This window comes from Dreissena polymorpha, chromosome 7 (assembly GCF_020536995.1).
Source record: "Dreissena polymorpha isolate Duluth1 chromosome 7, UMN_Dpol_1.0, whole genome shotgun sequence".
NCBI lineage: Eukaryota > Metazoa > Mollusca > Bivalvia > Myida > Dreissenidae > Dreissena > Dreissena polymorpha.
In genome coordinates this window covers 77,792,633-77,813,090 of record NC_068361.1, presented here as the reverse complement: position 1 = coordinate 77,813,090, position 20,458 = coordinate 77,792,633, and the positions used below count along the sequence as shown (strand labels likewise).

At 37.3% G+C, this 20,458-nt stretch overlaps 3 protein-coding genes across 7 annotated transcripts; 2 read left to right on the top strand and 1 right to left on the bottom strand.

Moving 5' to 3' along the window:
• LOC127839308 (inward rectifier potassium channel 2-like) lies at positions 1 to 3,584 on the bottom strand. Its single transcript, XM_052367608.1, has 2 exons — positions 3,387 to 3,584; positions 1 to 1,319 (listed from the first exon to the last, which is right to left on the bottom strand). Exons 1-2 carry the CDS (start codon positions 3,471 to 3,473, stop codon positions 282 to 284), a joined length of 1,125 nt encoding a protein of 374 aa, XP_052223568.1. The 5' UTR covers positions 3,474 to 3,584; the 3' UTR covers positions 1 to 281.
• Positions 3,585 to 4,550: 966 nt separating this feature from the next.
• Positions 4,551 to 5,627, top strand: LOC127839849 (ATP-sensitive inward rectifier potassium channel 12-like). Its single transcript, XM_052368239.1, has one exon. The coding sequence runs from the start codon at positions 4,551 to 4,553 to the stop codon at positions 5,625 to 5,627; it is 1,077 nt and encodes a 358-aa protein (XP_052224199.1).
• A 4,119-nt stretch (positions 5,628 to 9,746) lies between these two features.
• Positions 9,747 to 20,458, top strand: LOC127838810 (transmembrane protein 220-like). Of its 5 annotated transcripts, none has more exons than XM_052366807.1 (7): positions 9,747 to 9,888; positions 10,283 to 10,396; positions 10,959 to 10,988; positions 11,361 to 11,421; positions 11,708 to 11,840; positions 12,151 to 12,216; positions 19,777 to 20,458. In XM_052366807.1, the coding sequence occupies exons 2-7, from the start codon at positions 10,283 to 10,285 to the stop codon at positions 19,928 to 19,930; spliced, it is 558 nt and encodes a 185-aa protein (XP_052222767.1). In that variant the 5' UTR covers positions 9,747 to 9,888; the 3' UTR covers positions 19,931 to 20,458. The 5 variants fall into 5 exon arrangements, with proteins under 5 accessions (XP_052222767.1, XP_052222768.1, XP_052222769.1 ...); XM_052366808.1 differs by lacking the exon at positions 9,747 to 9,888 and adding an exon at positions 9,896 to 10,097; XM_052366809.1 differs by lacking the exon at positions 9,747 to 9,888 and adding an exon at positions 9,896 to 10,118.

Genomic DNA, 20,458 nt, shown 5'->3' with positions numbered 1-20,458 from the left:
TGTGCTGTCCTATATATAGCTGAGCTTCCTTTACCTTTATCAATGATTATCAGCGATGTATGCCGATTACAAAAATCGAGCTATCTCAATCGGACTGGCTCGGTCTTTAACATAGGTCGCCATGGTGAAGAATTTTTCATGGTATGATAACTTAGACGAGCTGATTCGCAGCATCGTCAAAAACCATCGCAGTACCGGTATTCAACAATCATCAGTTTGTTGTCCAATGCATGGATACAGTTCCACCTCTGTTACAGAACCCGAGTTAAAGACAATCACACTCAGTCATTGCCAGACGAAGAAATCAACCGCTCCCATAGCTTATCAGTCTGAATGGCGTCGAAACCGTCGATATCCACCGTGTGACAATATGCGTTCGTCTGTTGATTTTTCACTAACTGCGGACTGATGTCGACGAACTGCTTCCCAATTTCGATTTCGTGCGGGAGAAAGGATCGCCTCAGTTGGACGTTGCGCCCCGTGGAGTCGAAAACACCCTCGAGAACGACTATCAGCTCGGTGCGTACACTCTGTAGCCTTTTAACCATCTGTTTAGCGTTTTCTTTTATTTGACAATGGATCACCGCTGGCCACAGTAGATTGATGTTGCTGCTTCCGCTGTCTGACACGAACTCCACCACAGTTTCCGACAGTGCTTCCGTATTCGAGTCTCCGGATTCCTCGAGTTTCAGTCGCTCTATGATTACACCGGACCCCTTGACGTTTACCAGCTCGGAGGGACCTGCATTCCCAATTCGAACCATGAGGCACACGCTGTTGTTGCAGATTCCCACGCACGCTAGCTCACTGAACATAATTGCATTATGGGTCCGCTTCCCCATTTGCAGTTTGGCCACTATAATGCCCGCAGTCACGCACTGGACAGCGATGCCGACGATAAACTGAATATATACCACGAATACCGCACCACTGCACTCTGAGGAAGGGTTACGGTAACCGTAGCCAATTGTGTGCTGCGTCTCCAATGAGAAGAGAAACGCTGATGAAAAACTTTTCACGTTTTGGAGACATGGAATTTCGTTTTCTTTCCGGTCCCCTGATAAATCGCCGTGAATAAGTGCTAGAAGATAATAAACGATCGCGAAGAAAAGCCAGGTCGAGATGAAGCCGACGGAGAATATCACAATCGTCCATCTCCATTTCAAATCCAGCACGGTATTGAACGGGTTCTTGAGGTAGCGGCGGCGGGTGTCAAGGCTGAGCTGGTCCAGACAGATCTGCAGTTTGCCATCTCGGTTCACGAGCCTGGAAGGAGCCGACTTTGCGTCGCGTTTTGAAGCCGTGTTGCAGCTTTTGCTCTGCAAAAGAACATGTTTGTACATGAGGTTGTAAAAGGACTCGAACTCACGATTAGAAAGTTGCTTACTTAAATGAAACCTCACTACCATATCTGCTCGTTGCAATTCATCAAAACATGTGAAAATCAAAACGCTGCTAACGTTAAAAGACTGTTTGCGCAAAAAAGTGCTTCTATTAGTGATCATAGTGTTTTCCCAGTTTACGTTTGCTTGAATGAAATTTTTCACCTTAAATAATTAAATTTTGTTTAACAAGTACACGTAATAGTTAGTTAAGTAAATACGATCAGATTTTTTATGATCTATTGTTAGTTCTATGTATCCTACTGAGTGAACACTAAACTTCAGTTTACACGATGCGTGTTAGCTTTTTCCATAGTTAAGTTTTACTATTTTTAAAGTAATACTTTTCCAAATGTTTAAGAAAAACAACAACAGATAAACACGCGCAACAAAAACACTCTAGGTACATTATAGCAACAAAAGTTGTTTATATAAAACAAGAACTATACATATCGGTTGACATATCGTTGAGAAGCTACCGCGTTCATGCATTAATAAGAAACACTTATTATGCAAATTTCTAGCACAATTTTATCGTCTACGGCATTTTATTTCATCACATTGTAATGATAAGCACTAATGAAGTATAAGAAAAGGAAGGACACGCAAAAAAGTTATATAAAACAGGACATTATATTTTCGGCGCAAACAGATAAACCGTAGAAGAGCATTATTATATCTCACAGCCAGAAGAATATTATCGTAAAAAAAGACACGAACAGTTTCATATCATAACAAACAAACGAATTCAAGTTCTAATGTTGTTCGCTGAAGTGTGGAAAGAAGTATTTCGCCGTGAGAAAGTCGTCAGACAAGTTTGTAAATTATCGTAGAAATTTTAATATGCCAAAAACTACGAAGATTTGGTCAAAATCTAAATAATATCGCAATCCAAATACGCAAAATCCGAAGTCAAATGACTCCTTGATTTGGCGTTAGAGTGCTGGATTTTACTACGAGGGAGCCTGTGTTCGAATTCCTCGTAAGGCAGATTTTTTTCTTTAACGTTTGCATTATTTCAGACTTTTCCTAATCTTTTCAAATTGTTGTTAATACAATACCCCGACCCCTAAAAACTATAAAAACGAACAAAACACGAACAAGTGTGAACAAATCCCTTTATTTCGCTTATCAAAATGTCCTCTGTTTTTGCATAACGAAAAACGCATTTCGAATGGAAATGTTAAGGTGAGTAATTCCTTCATGATATGTGTAGGTAAACTGTAAACACATCGCTTGTTCAAATATGAGTCGATTATGCACTATGGATTATTTTCGAATGTTTGAACTTATGTTTTCGATATTGAACTAATCGATGTATGAAAACTAGGCGTTTCTGAATTTAAACGCTCCAGTGAGCAATATGAACAGAACGGTTTCGTCAACTATATATGTACATGTAGAATTTCTTAAACTTCGCATAAAGGCTCATAATCATCATCATCATCATCAACAACAACAACATCACCATCAACATCATCAGCATCATCATCAGCATCATTATTCCCTTGAACGGTTTGGCCTTTGGGGGAAATCACGGAAGACGACACAAGGATCCTCCGACAGTAAGGTCTGTAGTGGGCTGCTATGAGAAGCTCATCCATAGCGACGGACGACCACTATTTCACATTGTCCATTGGGTTTTTCTTCTGACGACCTCGACCTTTCTCTAGTGTGCCCTGGAATACAGCCTTGCACAGTGAGTTGTTTCTGGTGACGTGTCCTAACCAAGCTAGCTTGCATCGTTTGATGGTGAAGGGGTTCCTGTGGCCCAACAAGTGCTGCTGTCATGTTCCGGACGTACTCGTTGGTTGTTTGTTCCATGTTGGAGATGTGGAGCAGTCTTCGAAGACTTGGAGCGCTCAGTAATCGCATACAGAATATCATAACAATAGATAATACGCGAAGAAAAAAGAAAAACAACACGTCGTATTATAGATCTAAAACCTTAATATATGTGTGTATGTGTACAAAACAGTGAAAAGAAAAGCACAATGAACTCACCTTCGTTTTCGGACGTGTCATCTCTTCCTCCAAGGGATGACAGACACAAAATGTTTCGTTATTTATTACAGCGTTGTGCTCGCCCATGCTAATGTTTACGTTCACGTAACCACGGTCTTAAAGCGGCTCAGTATCATCTGCTTTACTTACAAAATATGTACTTATCCGTTATTCTTCCTGTCACTATAAGTAACACATCAAAACGACGCACTGCCACCAAGTCAACTTGGCGTAATTATTTATAGTTCAATCACTTAAATTAGAATTTAAGTGGGTTCAGTGAAGATTTTATACATTTAACTGCTTACCGGTATATATAATGTATTAAAGGGATCTTTTCACGGTTTGGAAAATTGACAAAATTGAAAAAAGTTATTTCAGATTCGCAAATTTTCATTTTAGTTATGATATTTGTGAGGAAACACTATTACTGAACATTAACCATAGTCAAATATAGCCATTATATGTATCCTTTGACGATTTGAAAACCTAAGAATTATAAAGTGTTGCAACGCGAAACGATTGAATAATTTGGTGAGTTCTGTTGTTGTCGTTTACGAAACTACGAAGATTGCTTACATAACGTATAAAATACTTTAACTATGTATACCCGGCGGAATAGCCAAGAGGGCTAATGCGTTTTTGCTTCAGACTAATTCCAGGACTCCGAGGGTCACTGGTTCGAGCCCTGGTACCGGCTACTTTTTTTTCCTTTTTTAATTCTATTCTTGAATTTTTACTGGAGCTTTAAAGATCCAATGTTTACATTTATCAAAATAAAGCATTTAATGACAAACTTCAAAATATGCCAAAATCTGTAAAAAGGCCCCTTTAAAGTATATTACATGAACGTTTTACAAACGTTGGTCGATGACGTTTGTGTTGTTACCGGTGTATATGCATGCTAAATAAGGAAAATGTTGACATTTTTATATACCACTCGAGCTGCTTTGTTATAATTTGTCAGGGACACTTCAAAGTTATATACATTTATCAATCGGCGGAAAACTTAGCGAAATAAACATTCAACCGTTGCATTATATAAGCGATATCAAGGTAACGTTAAAGAAAGTGAATTCGGTTGTATATAGGATAAGAGTACCTTTCGTGTTTTCTACATGTGTTGCGGTTGGTCGGAAAAGCCATACGCCGCGATCATATTAAATGGAAGCGGAAGGCAGACATAGGAGATCACGTAGGAAATCCATAACCGATTTTTTTACTTTCAATGACAACTCGAAGCACGACGAATTCAGGATCGTGAAACGGAACGGCGAATCGACTCTGAAATGTCTCAATCATCCCAGATCTGGAAGGTGCTTCTATCCGAACGTGTACGCGTCCGTGGCGGAATTATCGTCGCTGTGGCTTTGTGTTATATTTTTATGCTGTTTTCTGCTCAGCTGGTTTGTGTTTGCATTGTTATACTTTGTGGTGGCAGAAACTCGAGGTGATCTGAATGAAGTTGAAATAGGAAAGAAAGAGATACCTTGTGTGGAGGGTGCGACGGACTTTCTGGAAATGTTTATGTTCTCTATGGAAACGCAGTCAACCATTGGGTACGGGACCCGCTACGTGACAAATGAATGCCCAACTGCTGTTATACTTGTAATTATTCAGTCGATTCTAGGAAGCTTTCTGCATGCAGTGCTTACCGGTGTCGTATTATTCAAATTTCAAGAACCAAAGAAACGCGCGCACACCGTTCTCTTCAGTAATGTAGCCTGTGTAATTGAAGATGATGGCAAATACTTTATCGAGGTACAAATCTTGAACATGCAGCGTTCCCAACTTATTAACCCGGATGTCGGGGCTTTTTGCGTGATGAACCATCCTGACGGCAGTGGAAAATGTCGCCTGGACGTTGACTTTAAGCCATGCCAGGAAAACGCCCGCCTTTTCTTCAGACCTAGAATCTATAGACATCTCATAGACCAACAGAGTCCGTTCTGGGAGTTTGAACGAAAGGACTTCGAGTGCGGAAACTATGAACTGATCGTGGCCATCAGCGGCGTTGACGAGATAACGGACACTTTCGCGCAGGCGCGCACATCATTCTTGCCTTCTGAAGTGGTGTGGGGTCGTAACTTCAAGCAGATGACGGCCACCAGGGAAGGCAAACGATTCAAGCTCAATTTCAACGATTTCACGCGCACACATCGCCTGCAGCGGTGCATGGCCGATAGCAGTGCATCGATGGCGTCAAGGAATGTATCACTCACGAAAACCGTTGAGGAGTAGGAAAGAGTAACGATTAAGTAAAGATTGAGTTGTCTGACTTTGTTAATGGTTCTGCCATCTTATGGGTCTACAGGTATTGCAGTGCTATTTATAGCGACACTTCCTTACATGACGCCAATAAACATCATAACATGTCACATTGTCGTCGCGTAGTGTAGGTATAGTGTCAATTTGTAAATAAGCTTTCGCGCACGTGTACATGTTGAATCATTCACCATAAAAACTATATGTGTGTACAGGTGTGTCGGAATAGGGGGAAGGGGTCGGTTCATATATTAATTGTGCCTTTACGTTTTTCGAAATACATCGGCGCGACTGATCATCATATAACGACATTTCATGTGTAAGACCAATCGCTTGGCCAACGTTCATGTTCGCAGTGGACGTTTGCTGCTTGTGTATATTGCATACATTGATTCGTTTGAAGTGGATGTGTGTTCCCGCTCCATAATTGTGCATGCCGGAATTTGCATACAAATGGACACATATATTACACATCTAGTCGACGTGAAGCATACGAAAACCATATTGCTTTTAAAGGTCAATCTAACAGTTGACACTTGAAGTTTGTGTATATTCCTTCCATATGGGTAAAGTAAATGTAGGTTTTCTTGTCTGGCCAATTTGTTTACATGTAGCATGCAAGATGATTTTCCGAAACACATTGGCAGGATTGATCAAAATATCAAGAGGGCGTGTCGCATACAACAACCGAGCCTCTACCGCACAGTTCAATACCTCAGTGGACAATACGCTCCTCGTGCTCCTTATAAAGACATAGGGGAGAAAACATGTATGTTCACAGCTGGCCTACCTGGTACATCGTACGTGTGCATGATGGGAGTTTTTTTTTTATTTTTTTTATTTTTTATTATGTTCCTATGATAGTCACTTCCTTGTTAACTCTGTCGGAGGTTTCACATTAAAAAAATTACTTCGCACTTTGGGATATTGTTAAAGTAATATTATGGGCATCTAACAGTGTATTGGTGTCTATCGCAACCGTTGTTTATTTTTGGTGTTTTCACTTCATATACACTTATATTTGTTAATGCAGCATCAACATACTGAAACAATATCCCGGAAAGAGAAAAACAATGCATTTGAATATCAACCGTACTTTCGTTTGACAACTGATCACGCATGTACAATGTGAACCTATATTTAGTTTTAGTGCAGATTCGTTTATACGACACAAAGACACAATTTTGTTTTACGGATCATTTCGGCTTACACTGGGTGAGTCACGTAAGATATCGAATATAAAAACATTATTTTTATAAACAACTGGTAGCAAGATGAGGTGCAGATAATTGGTCAGTAACCACATTTTAACTAACTCTTTTGACCTGTTAATTCTTAACAGCTCAATTCAACAGCAAAAAATGCCAATAATATCACTTTAAACTTTAGTTTTGCTCATACGTGTCCGATAGGGACAATACATTATTAGCATTTAGTGTAACATAAACGACTTATAATAATGTAACAAAACGTGTTCTAACAAACGAGCGCAAACACAATACTTTTAAACACAACAAATACATGTTGATTTAATTTTCGTAAAAGTTATGCATTGTTCGCTTCATATGGGTAGTATCTGGACCTTTCCATATGGGCTTACTTATGTAAGTCCCATATGGGTTCGATAGGGTTTAGCTCATATTCACAGGCTTTACTGTCCAGGGAAACATGTGGCTTCAATATGAAAATGATGATGATTCTACATGTACATATATAGTTAACGAACCGATTCTGTTTATATGTTGCTCACTTAAGCGTTTGAATTTAGAATTGCCTAGTTTTCATATACCGATCTGATCAATTTCGAAAACATAAGTTCAAACATTCGAAAATGATCCATAGTACTTAATCAACTCATAGTTGAACGAGCAATATGTTAACATATAACCTACACATATCATGAAGGAATTGCTCACCTTAACAGTTGAATTCAAAAAAGCGTTTTTATTATGCAAAAAAAAACTGAGAACATTTTGATAAGTGAGATAAAGAGATTTGTTCACAGTTTTTCGCGTTTTTTTTATTTGTTTGTAAATTTAAATAAGGGAGTGTGTCATTTTATTTACAGCAACATTGTAATATGATGACGATGATGATGATGATTATGATGATGATGATGATGATGAGATTATTTTCAGTATCACATGTAAAATGAATAACTCAACACGTGCTATGTCGAGAGGCAACGGTGCCCTGTTTGACCCTTCGCATCAATTGCTTTCTATTTGCCCCGATAAAAACAATTTCCTGAGCAGAATGTGCGTGCGTCCAAAAAAATGAAATAACTATTTTATTTGACATAGGTCACCGCGGTAAGAATAACTAACGAGGTCACCGCGGCAAGAATAACAAACGATGCTATTATGTACAGTGCCTTAAATCGACCTAAGCCTTCTTCGCGCAATACGCTCACGATTGCCTGTTAATAGTGCTAAGATTGTGTTGTTGTTGTTGTTTTTTACAAGAAAACACATTAAAATTCTGTATAAGATCTCTTTCGGTCTAGGTAGGTGAGTATAAAGCGGGAGAATTATATGTCAAATAGAAAAGCGCAACTCATTTAGGGAATGCAAACTTACAACAATAGTGTAATATTTAGGATTACAATTTGCATATTTATTAACATATGATGTTAAAACAAAAGAATGTGTATATTATATTGGCATTGTGGTTGCACTGTATACATAATTATGTAAAATTGGACCTTGCTTCAATTCCACCAGGCTGTCTGTAAAACTCTGTCTGTCTATAAAAACGGGACCTATGTGCTACCTATCCATTTTATAAACGCGTAAAAAAAAACTTTATTTTTTCAATAGTATGCCGTATTTACGGACGATGTGCCCCTTTAATATATACTTTAAGCAAAAAGAAAAAAAAACATCCATGAAAACACACTGTTCCAATGTGTAATATATTGTTTGTAACCTTGTTGAAGTTCTCTATACATATTTCTCAAGTTAAAACGCTGAAAGCGTAGTAAGGCTTTTGGCAAGAAATATATGAGATAAATGAGAGTTAGAATGAACTTCCGTTGGTTATTGCAGTCGTTTCCGATCCAGCGTAACGATATGCGCTCCTTCGAGATGAGTACAATCAGGTAGTAATATCCCTGCTGGCACATTTCCGACAAGGAGCTCACCCTGGATCAGCAGACGTTTTATTCCACGGAAGGTTCCGTAGATAGTCGATGTATCACGATTGCAATTGAAATGGTCTCGCTGTTTCACCTACATAGTCTTTTTCACAATCCTCACATTGGACATGATAAATGACACCACATTTCTTCATGTTGTCTGTTTCGTCTTTAACTTTGGTGAGGTTCTGTCGGATGGAATTGAACGCTTTGTGGAAGATGTTGGCTCCATGTTTTTTTAATACTCTCTCTACTTTGTGAAAATGACTATGTAGGTGAAACAGCGAGACAATTAGACACTAGATTGAAAGAACATCTTACACGAACTTCTTCTGCCATATATGAACATTGTAAACAAACGGGACACAAGATCAACCCTTACAACACCAAAGTACTCACTTCCGAAGAACATCTATAAAAACGCAAAGTGAAAGAAGCAAAGGAGATCAAACAGCGGCGGCCATCACTTAACAGAGACGAGGGACTCGAGCTACCCCGGGTGTATGACAGTCTCCTCGTATCACATGACCCTTCACCGGTCATGTGACTGTGCCTTCAGTACCAGTGATCAGCTGATGAAGAAGATGTGATATCTTCGAAAATGCCAAGGTAAATAACCGGCTCTGAGTCCAAGAATTTACTCAATCAGATTAAATTTTTGTCAGGTATTGTGCTGTGAGGGGAAACCGAAGTATATATATTATAGTCCGGGGGTAACCCTACCTGTCCGGTATGGCAAACACGTATCAAGGTCACATGCGTTGAACCGGGTCACGTAGGACAGTAACTTAGGTGAGGAGCACGTGTACCAGCCACTGCGATAACCGTACAGCCCGATATATGACAGAGGTTGAAAGTCATTTATCCGATTGCACTGATCAACAAATGTCATTGTCTTTTGTTACATCACCTTTAATACATATATTTTACATAACTTGGTATACCATCTTTTCGCTGATATTGCTGTATGACTATCAGAGACGTAGATAAGTTATCTACGTCTCTGATCCAATATAGACTATTGAGATATGAAAATTACGTACATGCAGTCCGTCATCAAGAAAATACATCAGTGCCTAAAGTGCTTGACTGATTTAATTGGTGTGTAGTTAAGTTCTTAATGTATTCTTTAAACTTTAAAATATATTGTGGATACATACACAACAAACATTCAAAAAGTGGCGGGCTAACTTTTCTCCTAACCTAACCGGAAGAGGAAAGTGTAAACAAAGCTCTGACAGACGTGGGAATTTGCACACATGGCAGGATTATGATAATATTCATGGACAAGACCGTCTGACAGATAAGTTGTAAAATTGTGTCTATCTCAGGTTTAAGTTTACTTTTAACGTTACTTAGAAGGCATTTTCTGGTCTACGAATAAGGTCTGGATGTATTTAAAGTTATATATATTCGGAAAGTGCTTAATTCGGATATTCCAATAAGTTAGTAAATAAATAAAGGTAACACATACTATTTATTCCCCGTTTTGTAGATGATAGAGCAGTTGAAATCAGAAGCGAAAAAATCTAAACCTGGAATGATGTACGTTTGGCAAGCAGTGAACCTAGTCATGGCTTTATTCTTCGGACTGGCAGCGTTTGCGAATGTATGTTGCAATGTTTTCTTGTTTACATGTTTTAAACATACGGTCGGTAACATATTAAAACGTTATTGTTATGATCTACTAAACTTATTTTCGTTATTGAATAATCACTCAGTTATGATTATTTTTAAAAGATAAATCAGTAAGTGTATTTGAAATAAATATTTTCATAGACCTATAGCATTTGTTATAATTTGTTTATACTTTGTACTTTCTCTCTCAAGTTACTGTACTCGATTATGTTTATAAAGGGGCAACTAGATGATTATGATTTAAAATAGACCTATTGTGCAAATTATGAATATTTCAAACTGAAGATGTTTTAAGTCGCAAGCGTTTTAATTGATTCTTAATGCATAATGCAATCAATAGCTGTACATCCAAACGTAAAATTTTACTAGTTTTAAAAGTTTCTACACCTCTAAAATTACCAAATATTACATTTTCGGTGGACTGTTTCGTCATTAAAACGAGTAATTTCATAGAAAAAAGATTTAACCATTTTCTTTAGCAACAATGCTGGTTACTGCTATGTGTATTATGTATAATATTTCTTTATTTTAAGTCAAACGATGGTGACTGGTATATCTGGTGTGTAAGTACATTTCACTACTTTCTTGTCTTTTATCTAAAACATGCTCAACCATGAGATTGTTGAACTTGCCTCTCCACAGAGACAATTTATGCCTGTGGCTATACAAATATTTATTGATGGAAATAATTAAAGTTAAATAACATATATAAAGTCATGCAATCCAAATGGACTATCACAAATGTGTGTCAGTATGTAATAGAATAGAAAAGATGTGAGTATATGCTCAAATTTTGATTGTTTGTTTTGATGGTGTTAACATGGTCCAACTGTAGATTTGGTAAAAAGAAATGAATGAAACATTTTGTTCCAGTTTGATCAATGTGTCTCTGTGTATTGTCTTTTCTTTTACCAAGCTTTCTCATTTCCTTTCAGCCCATCTATACGATACCCGTATTGCTATCCATCAGTATTGTTATTTGGCCACAACTAAATGGTGCGTAGACGAATTTTCCGTAACATACCCGATTATGATAGTCCTCAGAAAGTCTATCCAATTTTTCCTGATTGTATATACAGATTTAGGTGGTTGTTTATTTAATGATTTTTATTACGTATTTTTAATAAGAATACTGATTCTTAAGTCGTAACCTTGTCAACTTTAATCTTGTACATGTAAAACTGCGTTTTATGTCGATCTTCGGTTGATAAAAACAACACATTATGATATTATGTTATGATCATAACATGACTCTCACATTTTTAAATGTATCTGTTCGCAGAAAACAAGATATGGAACACTGTGAGCGTATTTCACCTTCTTGCATGCAGTTTGTATGCTGTCTATCAAATTTTCGTTCTTTTGAGCGACTTGGGTGGAAAAATTGAAAACCCTCTTCAACATGAAACAGGGAGGTGTGTCCATTATTTGCATTGTAGCTTTGTAGCAACTGATATTACCATGATATGTTCTGCCATTAGAACACCTGTGTTTGACGGTCGTGTTTTGCAAACGTAACAACACTTATAGCATTAATAATTATAATGCACCGGTACCGAAATTGTACTAGCCGGGGTAAATTGTATTAGCCGGGCGTTGCTTTATATACGAAGATTATCGTCCGTCCGACCTGCGTTCCTATCTGCAAACGAGTTGTGTCAACCTTCATTAACTTTGCGTCTATTATCAATGCATTCGACTATTATTGTTTTGCTTTTATTACAGAGAGATGGGTGGTCTTCTCATCATAATAGCGTGGCTGGGCTTATCGCGGTTTTCAAGCATTGCAAGGTATATATGTACGGATTATTAACATGACTCATGGTAGATTATTACCAATGTGTATATCAATACATGTATTGATTCAGTGGATATCAATGGATATCTGTTTGTTTCCATTAAATGTCACTGCTTGTTGTTATCGCTAGGAACAGGTAATTAAGCTCAATGGGTCATTGTCGACCTTAAATGGCCCACAAGTCACCCGAGATGACTAGAAGCCGATTCATGTCACCCTGGGGTGACTTTAAGCAGATTCTTTTCACCCATTTGTGGAATAGACAGGGGATTTTTGAAACCACCGAATTCTTGAAAATGTAAAACTAAACAATTATTATGAAAATAAATACCATTGAATACTGGCATATGCTACTGCGCATTTTATAGGGATTGTCATAATGCATCTTTTTCGAGGTCATAACCGTTCGCCGACACCCTCAAAATTGTTGTGCCAGAGTGCATAGGACGATTGTTTTTGTTCGCTTGCGAACAACTAAGGTTAGTACTACGCGTTGCAAGTCGGTCTGATCTTAACTACACTAAGAACGATAACCACCGCATCTGAGGCTATTAATAGATGCTGCTAAACAAGTATAGGGGATGTTCAGATGTTGTGTAACCTCGTTTATAGTGCATGCTACTATTGCTGCTTCTCTGTAACATTATTTTGTTCTCAACAGATAGTGGCGATCTTTTGTTTTCACGGATGCTAACAACGCAATAGTAAAAGATTAAGTTTGTTTACATTCACAGATCTCAATTAATAAAACGTTGAACATGAGCTCACCAATTACTACGGGTATATTATAGACAACAACTAAAATGCTTTAGAATCGCTAAAACCGAATATAGAAAACAACTAAATATAACAAGATATATCTTTTTAAAGGTAGTCGGCGTAAATGCTGACTTTGAAATAAAGTTAATTTACGTTTCTAAATAATTAAATTGAAAACAAAAGTTTAACTATTGTGTTTTTATATTAAACTTGTTAGTCACATATTCATCGCATGAAATGTGTGTTATCAACTTATCATTGTCAAACCACACATTAGTGCAGCGACGTAGATTATCTACGTCTCTGATTCGTGTAAGAAGATAAAAATTATACTACATGAGTACCACATATTAGTGTAAGTAAATACAAATTATACTACGGGAATGCACATCATATATGTCCTAAGGTGCCCTATTAATAGTGTATTTCTTCACCATCGAAATATATTGTAAGTTAATATTTGATTAACACGCAGTTTTCTTTCGACACATTTAAATCACACTTTCATAGCCGCGTCATGCGAAACTTGTAAGGCAGCCTTTACAGGCGTTTAGGAACGATTTCTAGACGTGCTGACCGATTACGGCAAACATTTGTGGTAGGATAATTAAATGATTTTCTTCTTATCGTGACACTATACTATTTTTTTTTGTTTTCTCATCTTGAAAGCAAAACTGTGTTTATCGATAGTTAATTATATATTCCCCGGACGATTTAGTGAACGAGTACTGACCCTGAAATTCTGTAAAATGGATTTTAACGCGTAATTGTAACTGGGCCACAATTTGTGTCATTTGAACATACAGAGAGTAGTCCGGAATTCCTTACACTGAATAGTGATACATCCTTTGCTCTGAGCACATACACAGTGATGTAGCCACAGTTCAGAGGTTTTATCTCGAATCAGCCAATGAAATGTTCGAATATATTCATGCGTGTCTGCTGGCGTTATGTAAAAGTCTTTTAAGGTGAAAAGCTGGGTAAAACAGCTATGCCGAAAAAGCGCATTAGTGCTCTTTACCCATGTTTAGGTCAGAGTTGTTGACACCGTGTGAACTTCTAGGGTAACAAGTAATGCATAAACAACAAAGTACGGGTCAACAGGGCTGTCTTTATGACTACCTAATTCGTGAGTAAAAAGTATTGCTCCCAGATTTATGTTTTATTTATTTTTAGCTCACCTGTCACGAAGTGACATGGTGAGGTTATGTGACCGTGTGATGTCCGGCGTCCGTTTGTGCGTGCGTGCGTGTGTCCATCAACAATTTGTTTGTGTAGACAGTAGAGGTCACAGTTTTCATCCAATCTTTATGAAATTTGGTCAGAATGTTTATAATAATGAAATCTGGGTTGGGATTGTATTTGGGTCATATGGGGTAAAATACTGGGTCACTAGGTCAAAAACTAGGTCAAATAATAGAAAAACCTTGTGTAGACAATAGAGGTCGCAGTTTTCATGCAATGTTTATGAAATTTGGTCAGAATGTTTATTTTTATGAAATCTGGGTTGGGATTGTATTTGGGTCATCTGGGGTAAAAAAACTAGGTCACTAGGTCAAAAACTAGGTCAAAAAATAGAAAAACCTTGTGTAGACTGTAGAGGTCACAGTTTTCATCCAATCTTTGTGAAATTTGGTCAGAATGTTTATCTTGATGAAATCTGGGTTGGGATTGTATTTGGGTCATCTGGGGTCAACCACTAGGTCACTAGGTCAAAAACTTGGTCAAATAATAGAAAAACCTTGTGTAGACAATAGAGGTCGCAGTTTTCATGCAATCTTTATGAAATTTGGTCAGAATGTTTATTTTGATGAAATCTGGGTTGGGATTGTATTTGGATCATCTGGGATCAAAAACTAGGTCACTAGGTAAAAAAACTAGGTCAAATAATAGAAAAACCTTGTGTAGACAGTAGAGGTCACAGTTATCATCCAATCTTTGTGAAATTTGGTCGGAATGTTTATCTTGATGAAATCTGGATTTGGATTGTATTTTGGTCATCTGGGGTCAAACACTATGTCACTAGGTCCAAAACTAGGTCAAATAATAGAAAAACCTTGTGTAGACAATAGAGGTCGCAGTTTTCATGCAATGTTTATGAAATTTGGTCAGAATGTTTATTTTTATGAAATCTGGGTTTGGATTGTATTTGGGTCATCTGGGGTAAAAAAACTAGGTCACTAGGTCAAAAACTAGGTCAAAAAATAGAAAAACCTTGTGTAGACTGTAGAGGTCACAATTTTCATCCAATCTTTGTGAAATTTGGTCAGAATGTTTATCTTGATGAAATCTGGGTTGGGATTGTATTTGGGTCATCTGGGGTCAACCACTAGGTCACTAGGTCAAAAACTTGGTCAAATAATAGAAAAACCTTGTGTAGACAATAGAGGTCGCAGTTTTCATGCAATCTTTATGAAATTTGGTCAGAATGTTTATTTTGATGAAATCTGGGTTGGGATTGTATTTGGATCATCTGGGATCAAAAACTAGGTCACTAGGTAAAAAACTAGGTCAAATAATAGAAAAACCTTGTGTAGACAGTAGAGGTCACAGTTTTCATCCAATCTTTGTGAAATTTGGTCGGAATGTTTATCTTGATGAAATCTGGATTTGGATTGTATTTGGGTCATCTGAGGTCAAACACTAGGTCACTAGGTCCAAAACTAGGTCAAATAATAGAAAAACCTTGTGTAGACAGTAGAGGTCACAGTTTTCATCCAATCTTTATGACATTTGGTCAGAATGTTTATCTTGATGAAATCTGGGTTGGGATTGTATTTGGGTCATATGGGTTCAAAAACTAGGTCACTAGGTCAAAAACTAGATCAAATAATAGAAAAACCTCGTGTAGACAATAGAGGTCGCAGTTTTCATGCAATCTTTATGAAATTTGGTCAGAATGTTTATCTTGATGAAATCTGGGTTGGGATTGTATTTGGGTCATCTGAGGTCTAAATCTAGGTCACTAGGTCAAATAATAGAAAAACCGTCAACAATTTGTTTGTGTAGACGGTAGAGGTCACAGTTTTCATCCAATCTTTATGAAATTTGGTCAGAATGTTTATCTTGATGAAATCTGGGTTTGGATTGTATTTGGGTCATCCGGGGTCAAAAACTAGGTCACTAGGTCAAAAGCTAGGTCACTAGGTTAAAAACTAGGTCAAATAATAGAAAAACCTTGTATAGACAATAGAGGTCACAGTTTTCATCCAATCTTTAAGAAATTTGGTCAGAATGTTTATCTTGATGAAATCTGGGTTGGGATTGTATTTGGGTCATCTTGGGTCAAAAACTAGGTCACTAGGTCAAATAATAGAAAAACCTTGTGTAGACAATAGATGTCACAGTTTTCATCCAATCTTTATCAAATTTGATCAGAATGTTTATCTTGATGAAATCTAGGTTGGGATTGTATTTGGGTCACTTGGGGTAAAAACTAGGTCACTAGGTCAAATAATAGAAAAACCTTGTTTAGACAAAAGAGGTCACAGTTTTCATCAAATCTTTATGAAATTTTGTCAGAATGTATATCTTGATGAAATCTAGGTTGGGATTGTATTTGGTTAGTCAGGTAAGTGATTCAGGGCCATCATGGCCCTCTTGTCTTATCTTGTTGTATATTTTGAATTTGTATATTGTGTCAAAATTAAAAGTTTTGTACAGGTAATTCCCATAATGAAATTATATCTTAGGACTTCGATATTCAAACAATATTCATTTAATATGATGGTGATTGCAAATTGTCTTTATATTGAGTTTTCTTTACACTTTTAGCTCACCTGATTACTCAGATGAGCTTTTGTGACCGGTCTTTGTCCGTCTTCCGTCCGTCCGTCCGTCGTCCACATTTGGTTTGTAAACACTCTAGAGGCCACATTTCATGTCCGATCTTCATGAAACTTGGTCAGAAGATTTGTCCCAATGAAATCTTGATTAAGTTCGAAACTGGGTCATGCTGGGTCAAAAACTATGTCACTAGGTCAAAACAAAGAAAAACCTTGTAAACACTGTAGAAGTTACATTTCATGCCCAATCTTCATGTAACTTTGTCAAAATGTTTGCCTTAATGATATGTTGGTCGAGTTCAAAAGTGGTTCCGGTCCGTTGAAAAACATGGTCGCCAGTGGGCGGGGCAGTTTTCCTTATTTGGCTATAGAGAAACCTTGTAAACACTCTAGAAGTCACAATTTTTGCCCAATCATCATGAAAATTGGTCAAAACATTGGTTTTATTGATATCTCGGACGAGTTTGAAAATGGTCCAGATCGGTGAAAAACATGGCCGCCAGTGGGCGGTGCATTTTTCTCTATATGTATATTGTGAAAACATGTGAACACTCTAGTAGTCACATATTTGGCCCAATTTTCATGAAATTTGGTCAGAACATTTGTTTCCTTGATATGAGAGCTGAGTTTGAAAATGGTTCCGGTCAGTTGAATAACATGGCTGCCAGGGGGGTGGGGCAGTTTTCCTTATTTGGCTATAGAGAAACCTTGTAAACACTCTAGAAGTCACAATTTTTGCCCAATCATCATGAAAGTTGGTCAAAACATTGGTTTTATTGATATCTCGGACGAGTTCGAAAATGGTCCAGATCGGTGAAAAACATGGCCGCCAGTGGGCGGGGCATTTTTCTCTATATGTATATAGTGAAAACATCTGAACACTTTAGAAGTCACATTTTTGACCCAATTTTCATGAAATTTGGTCAGAACATTTGTTTCTTTGATATGAGAGTAAAGTTCGAAAATGGTTCCGGTCAGTTGAATAACATGGCTGCCGGGGGGCAGTTTTCCTTATTTGGCAATATAGAAACCTTGTTAACACTCTAGAAGTCACAATTTTTGCCCAATCATCACGAAAGTTGGTCGAAACATTGGTTTTATTGATATCTCGGACGATTTCGAAAATGGTCCAGATCGGTGAAAAAACATGGCCGCCAGTGGGCGGGGCATTTTTCTCTATATGTATATAGTGAAAACATGTGAACACTCTAGAAGTCACATTTTTGACCCAATTTTCATGAAATTTGGTCAGAACATGTGTTTCCTTGATATGAGAGTTGAGTTCGAAAATGGTTCCGGTCAGTTGAATAACATGGCAGCCGGGAAGGCAGTTTTCTTATAATTATATAGTAAAAAAAGCTTGTGAACACTCTAGAAGTCACAATTTTTGCCCAATCATCATGAAACTTGGTACAAAGATTGGTATTATATATATCACATAATTAATGCCATAATTATTGCCCTTTGATTGTCAAAATTTTCATTATATTTTACAAAATCATTGTAAACACTCTAGAGGTCATAATTTTGTTTCCGATTTTATGAACATGGTCATAATATTTATTTTTTTATAAGCAAAGTTTGATGTTTTGTAAGGGGGAGGGTCAACAAAAATATAGGTCACCAGGTCAAATCTAACAAAAACAAAAACACTCCATATGCCAGAGTTTTGGTTCAATTATGATGAAACTTGACCAGGATGTTTGTCTGGACAATATCTAGGTCAAGTTTGACGTTTGGTAAAGATTGAATGAACCGACTACTCTCAGGTGAGCGAACTTGGGCCTCTTGTTTATTATTATTACTAAGCTTTCTGAACGTCAAAAAGGGCCATGTTGTTGTTATTTTGTATAAGTTATCTATAAAATAAATAGGATGATAAAAAGTGCACACACATCTCGACCCGTGCGTTAAGACACACTCTTTATAAATTGGAATGGCTTGTGTAGTTATCAACTTGTGATTAATTTTGAAAATGAGTTGCGTTTTAAATTATGCAATATAGAACAACATCAGTGTCTTCAGCGCTTTGATTTTAACTAGAGCTTTGTCACAGACGTGACGTATACCCCCACGTGCCGCATTGACACAGACTATTTTGCATGCTGTCTTCACAAAACAAGAGAATCTAATTTATGGCGATTTTTAAGAATTATTATGCCATTATCATTTATTGCAATTTTTGACCTTTAAACTCAAAGTGTGACCTTGACCTTGGAGATATCGACATAATTCTTTCGTGCGACACACCGTCCAATGATGATGAACAAATGATTTTTAAATGTCACCATGAACGACATAGTTATGGCCTGGACAAGCTCATTTATGGCCATTTTTTACCTTTGAACTCAAAGTGTGACATTGACCTTGGAGTTATCGACGTAATTCTTTCGCGCAACACACTTTCCAGTGATGGTGAACAAATGTGCTAAATGATTTTAAAATCTCACAATGAACAACATTGTTATGGCCCGGACAAGATTTTGGAACAGACCGACCGACAGACAGACCGACAAAGTTACTCCTATATAGCCCCCAATACCAATGGTAATGGGGGTATAATAATAGTGTGATCAACTAGAAATTATAGGTACTAGAAATGGTAGTGTGTCTTTGACCATTTAACACATTAATCTAGCACAATATAAACGAAATACGTGGGCGATTTACTCAAATCGTATTGTTTAGTATTGTGTTACACAAATATCGCGCAGACATTTTTTGTCATCAGTATTATTTATATGACCGAGTTAAGCAAAGTAAGGAAAGGGTCGGGTAACGAATGCGTAAAGTTCGGGCGATATTGGCATGTGAAACAAGTCCAAATTACTTGAATAATAGATTGAGGATATATATTTGTTTTTGCGGTAATATCGCATGATATCATCTCAGTAAAAGAAGACAGTAAATAGTTTCACGAGCGTTTTCCTGTAATCTAAGTGCGATAATAAGATATTTACTGCAGTTTCATTTCACTATGATAGACATAAGTGTACATGTCTATTTCAGGCCGGGTGCGGGCATGTCCAACAAGGGCCTCATGGGCGCCCTGTTGCTGCTTGTGCTGACCCTCACCGTCATGCCGCTCTTCCTGTGGTCGATCTGTTTCATCAGCGACTGGCACACACGCCTCGGGCACTGCAACGGAATGTTTAAGAAGTAAACGGTCGTCTGCTTCTCTGAAATGATCATGTGTTGAACTGTATGTTATTTATTGTTAAGTTTTGCTGGATGATGGTTTACTATTATTGGTGGCGTATATGGATAACTATGTTTTATATTATGTTTTATTATTTGTTTATTATTGGTGATCAAATCACGTTTGCCTGCTTGATGTTTGTCTTACGTAAGGTATATAATACCTTAGTGACATGATTGCATATATGTCTAGTGTTACCTGAAATAACGCTTACGGTAAAGAGGCGATTGCATTTAACAGTTGTTATATACATTTAGAACAACATTAATATAGTAGTATGGGGAACACATTTAAAAACATACAGTTGTTGTAAACATGTATATGCATATACATATGTATACTGAATGCTAGATTCTTTGCGTCTGGAACGTACTTATTTTAATGGATGCCTGCCTTCTTGTATTTTTAAATGCCATATATTGTATATCTAGTCATGTAGCACTGACCTACGGACTTAGCGTTCAGTGTTACCAGTAAAGCTTACTTTCTTCC

Excerpts from the sequence above, each read along its gene's own strand:
- LOC127838810 (XM_052366807.1), top strand. The coding sequence starts at position 10,283 with ATGATAGAGCAGTTGAAATCAGAAGCGAAAAAATCTAAACCTGGAATG. Across the intron at positions 10,989-11,360 it reads GTGACTGGTATATCTGGTGT|CCCATCTATACGATACCCGT; the intron begins GTAAGTACATTT and ends ATTTCCTTTCAG. Across the intron at positions 11,422-11,707 it reads TATTTGGCCACAACTAAATG|AAAACAAGATATGGAACACT; the intron begins GTGCGTAGACGA and ends ATCTGTTCGCAG.
- LOC127839849 (XM_052368239.1), top strand. The coding sequence starts at position 4,551 with ATGGAAGCGGAAGGCAGACATAGGAGATCACGTAGGAAATCCATAACC.
- LOC127839308 (XM_052367608.1), bottom strand. The coding sequence starts at position 3,473 with ATGGGCGAGCACAACGCTGTAATAAATAACGAAACATTTTGTGTCTGT. Across the intron at positions 1,320-3,386 it reads TGACACGTCCGAAAACGAAG|AGCAAAAGCTGCAACACGGC; the intron begins GTGAGTTCATTG and ends GTTCTTTTGCAG.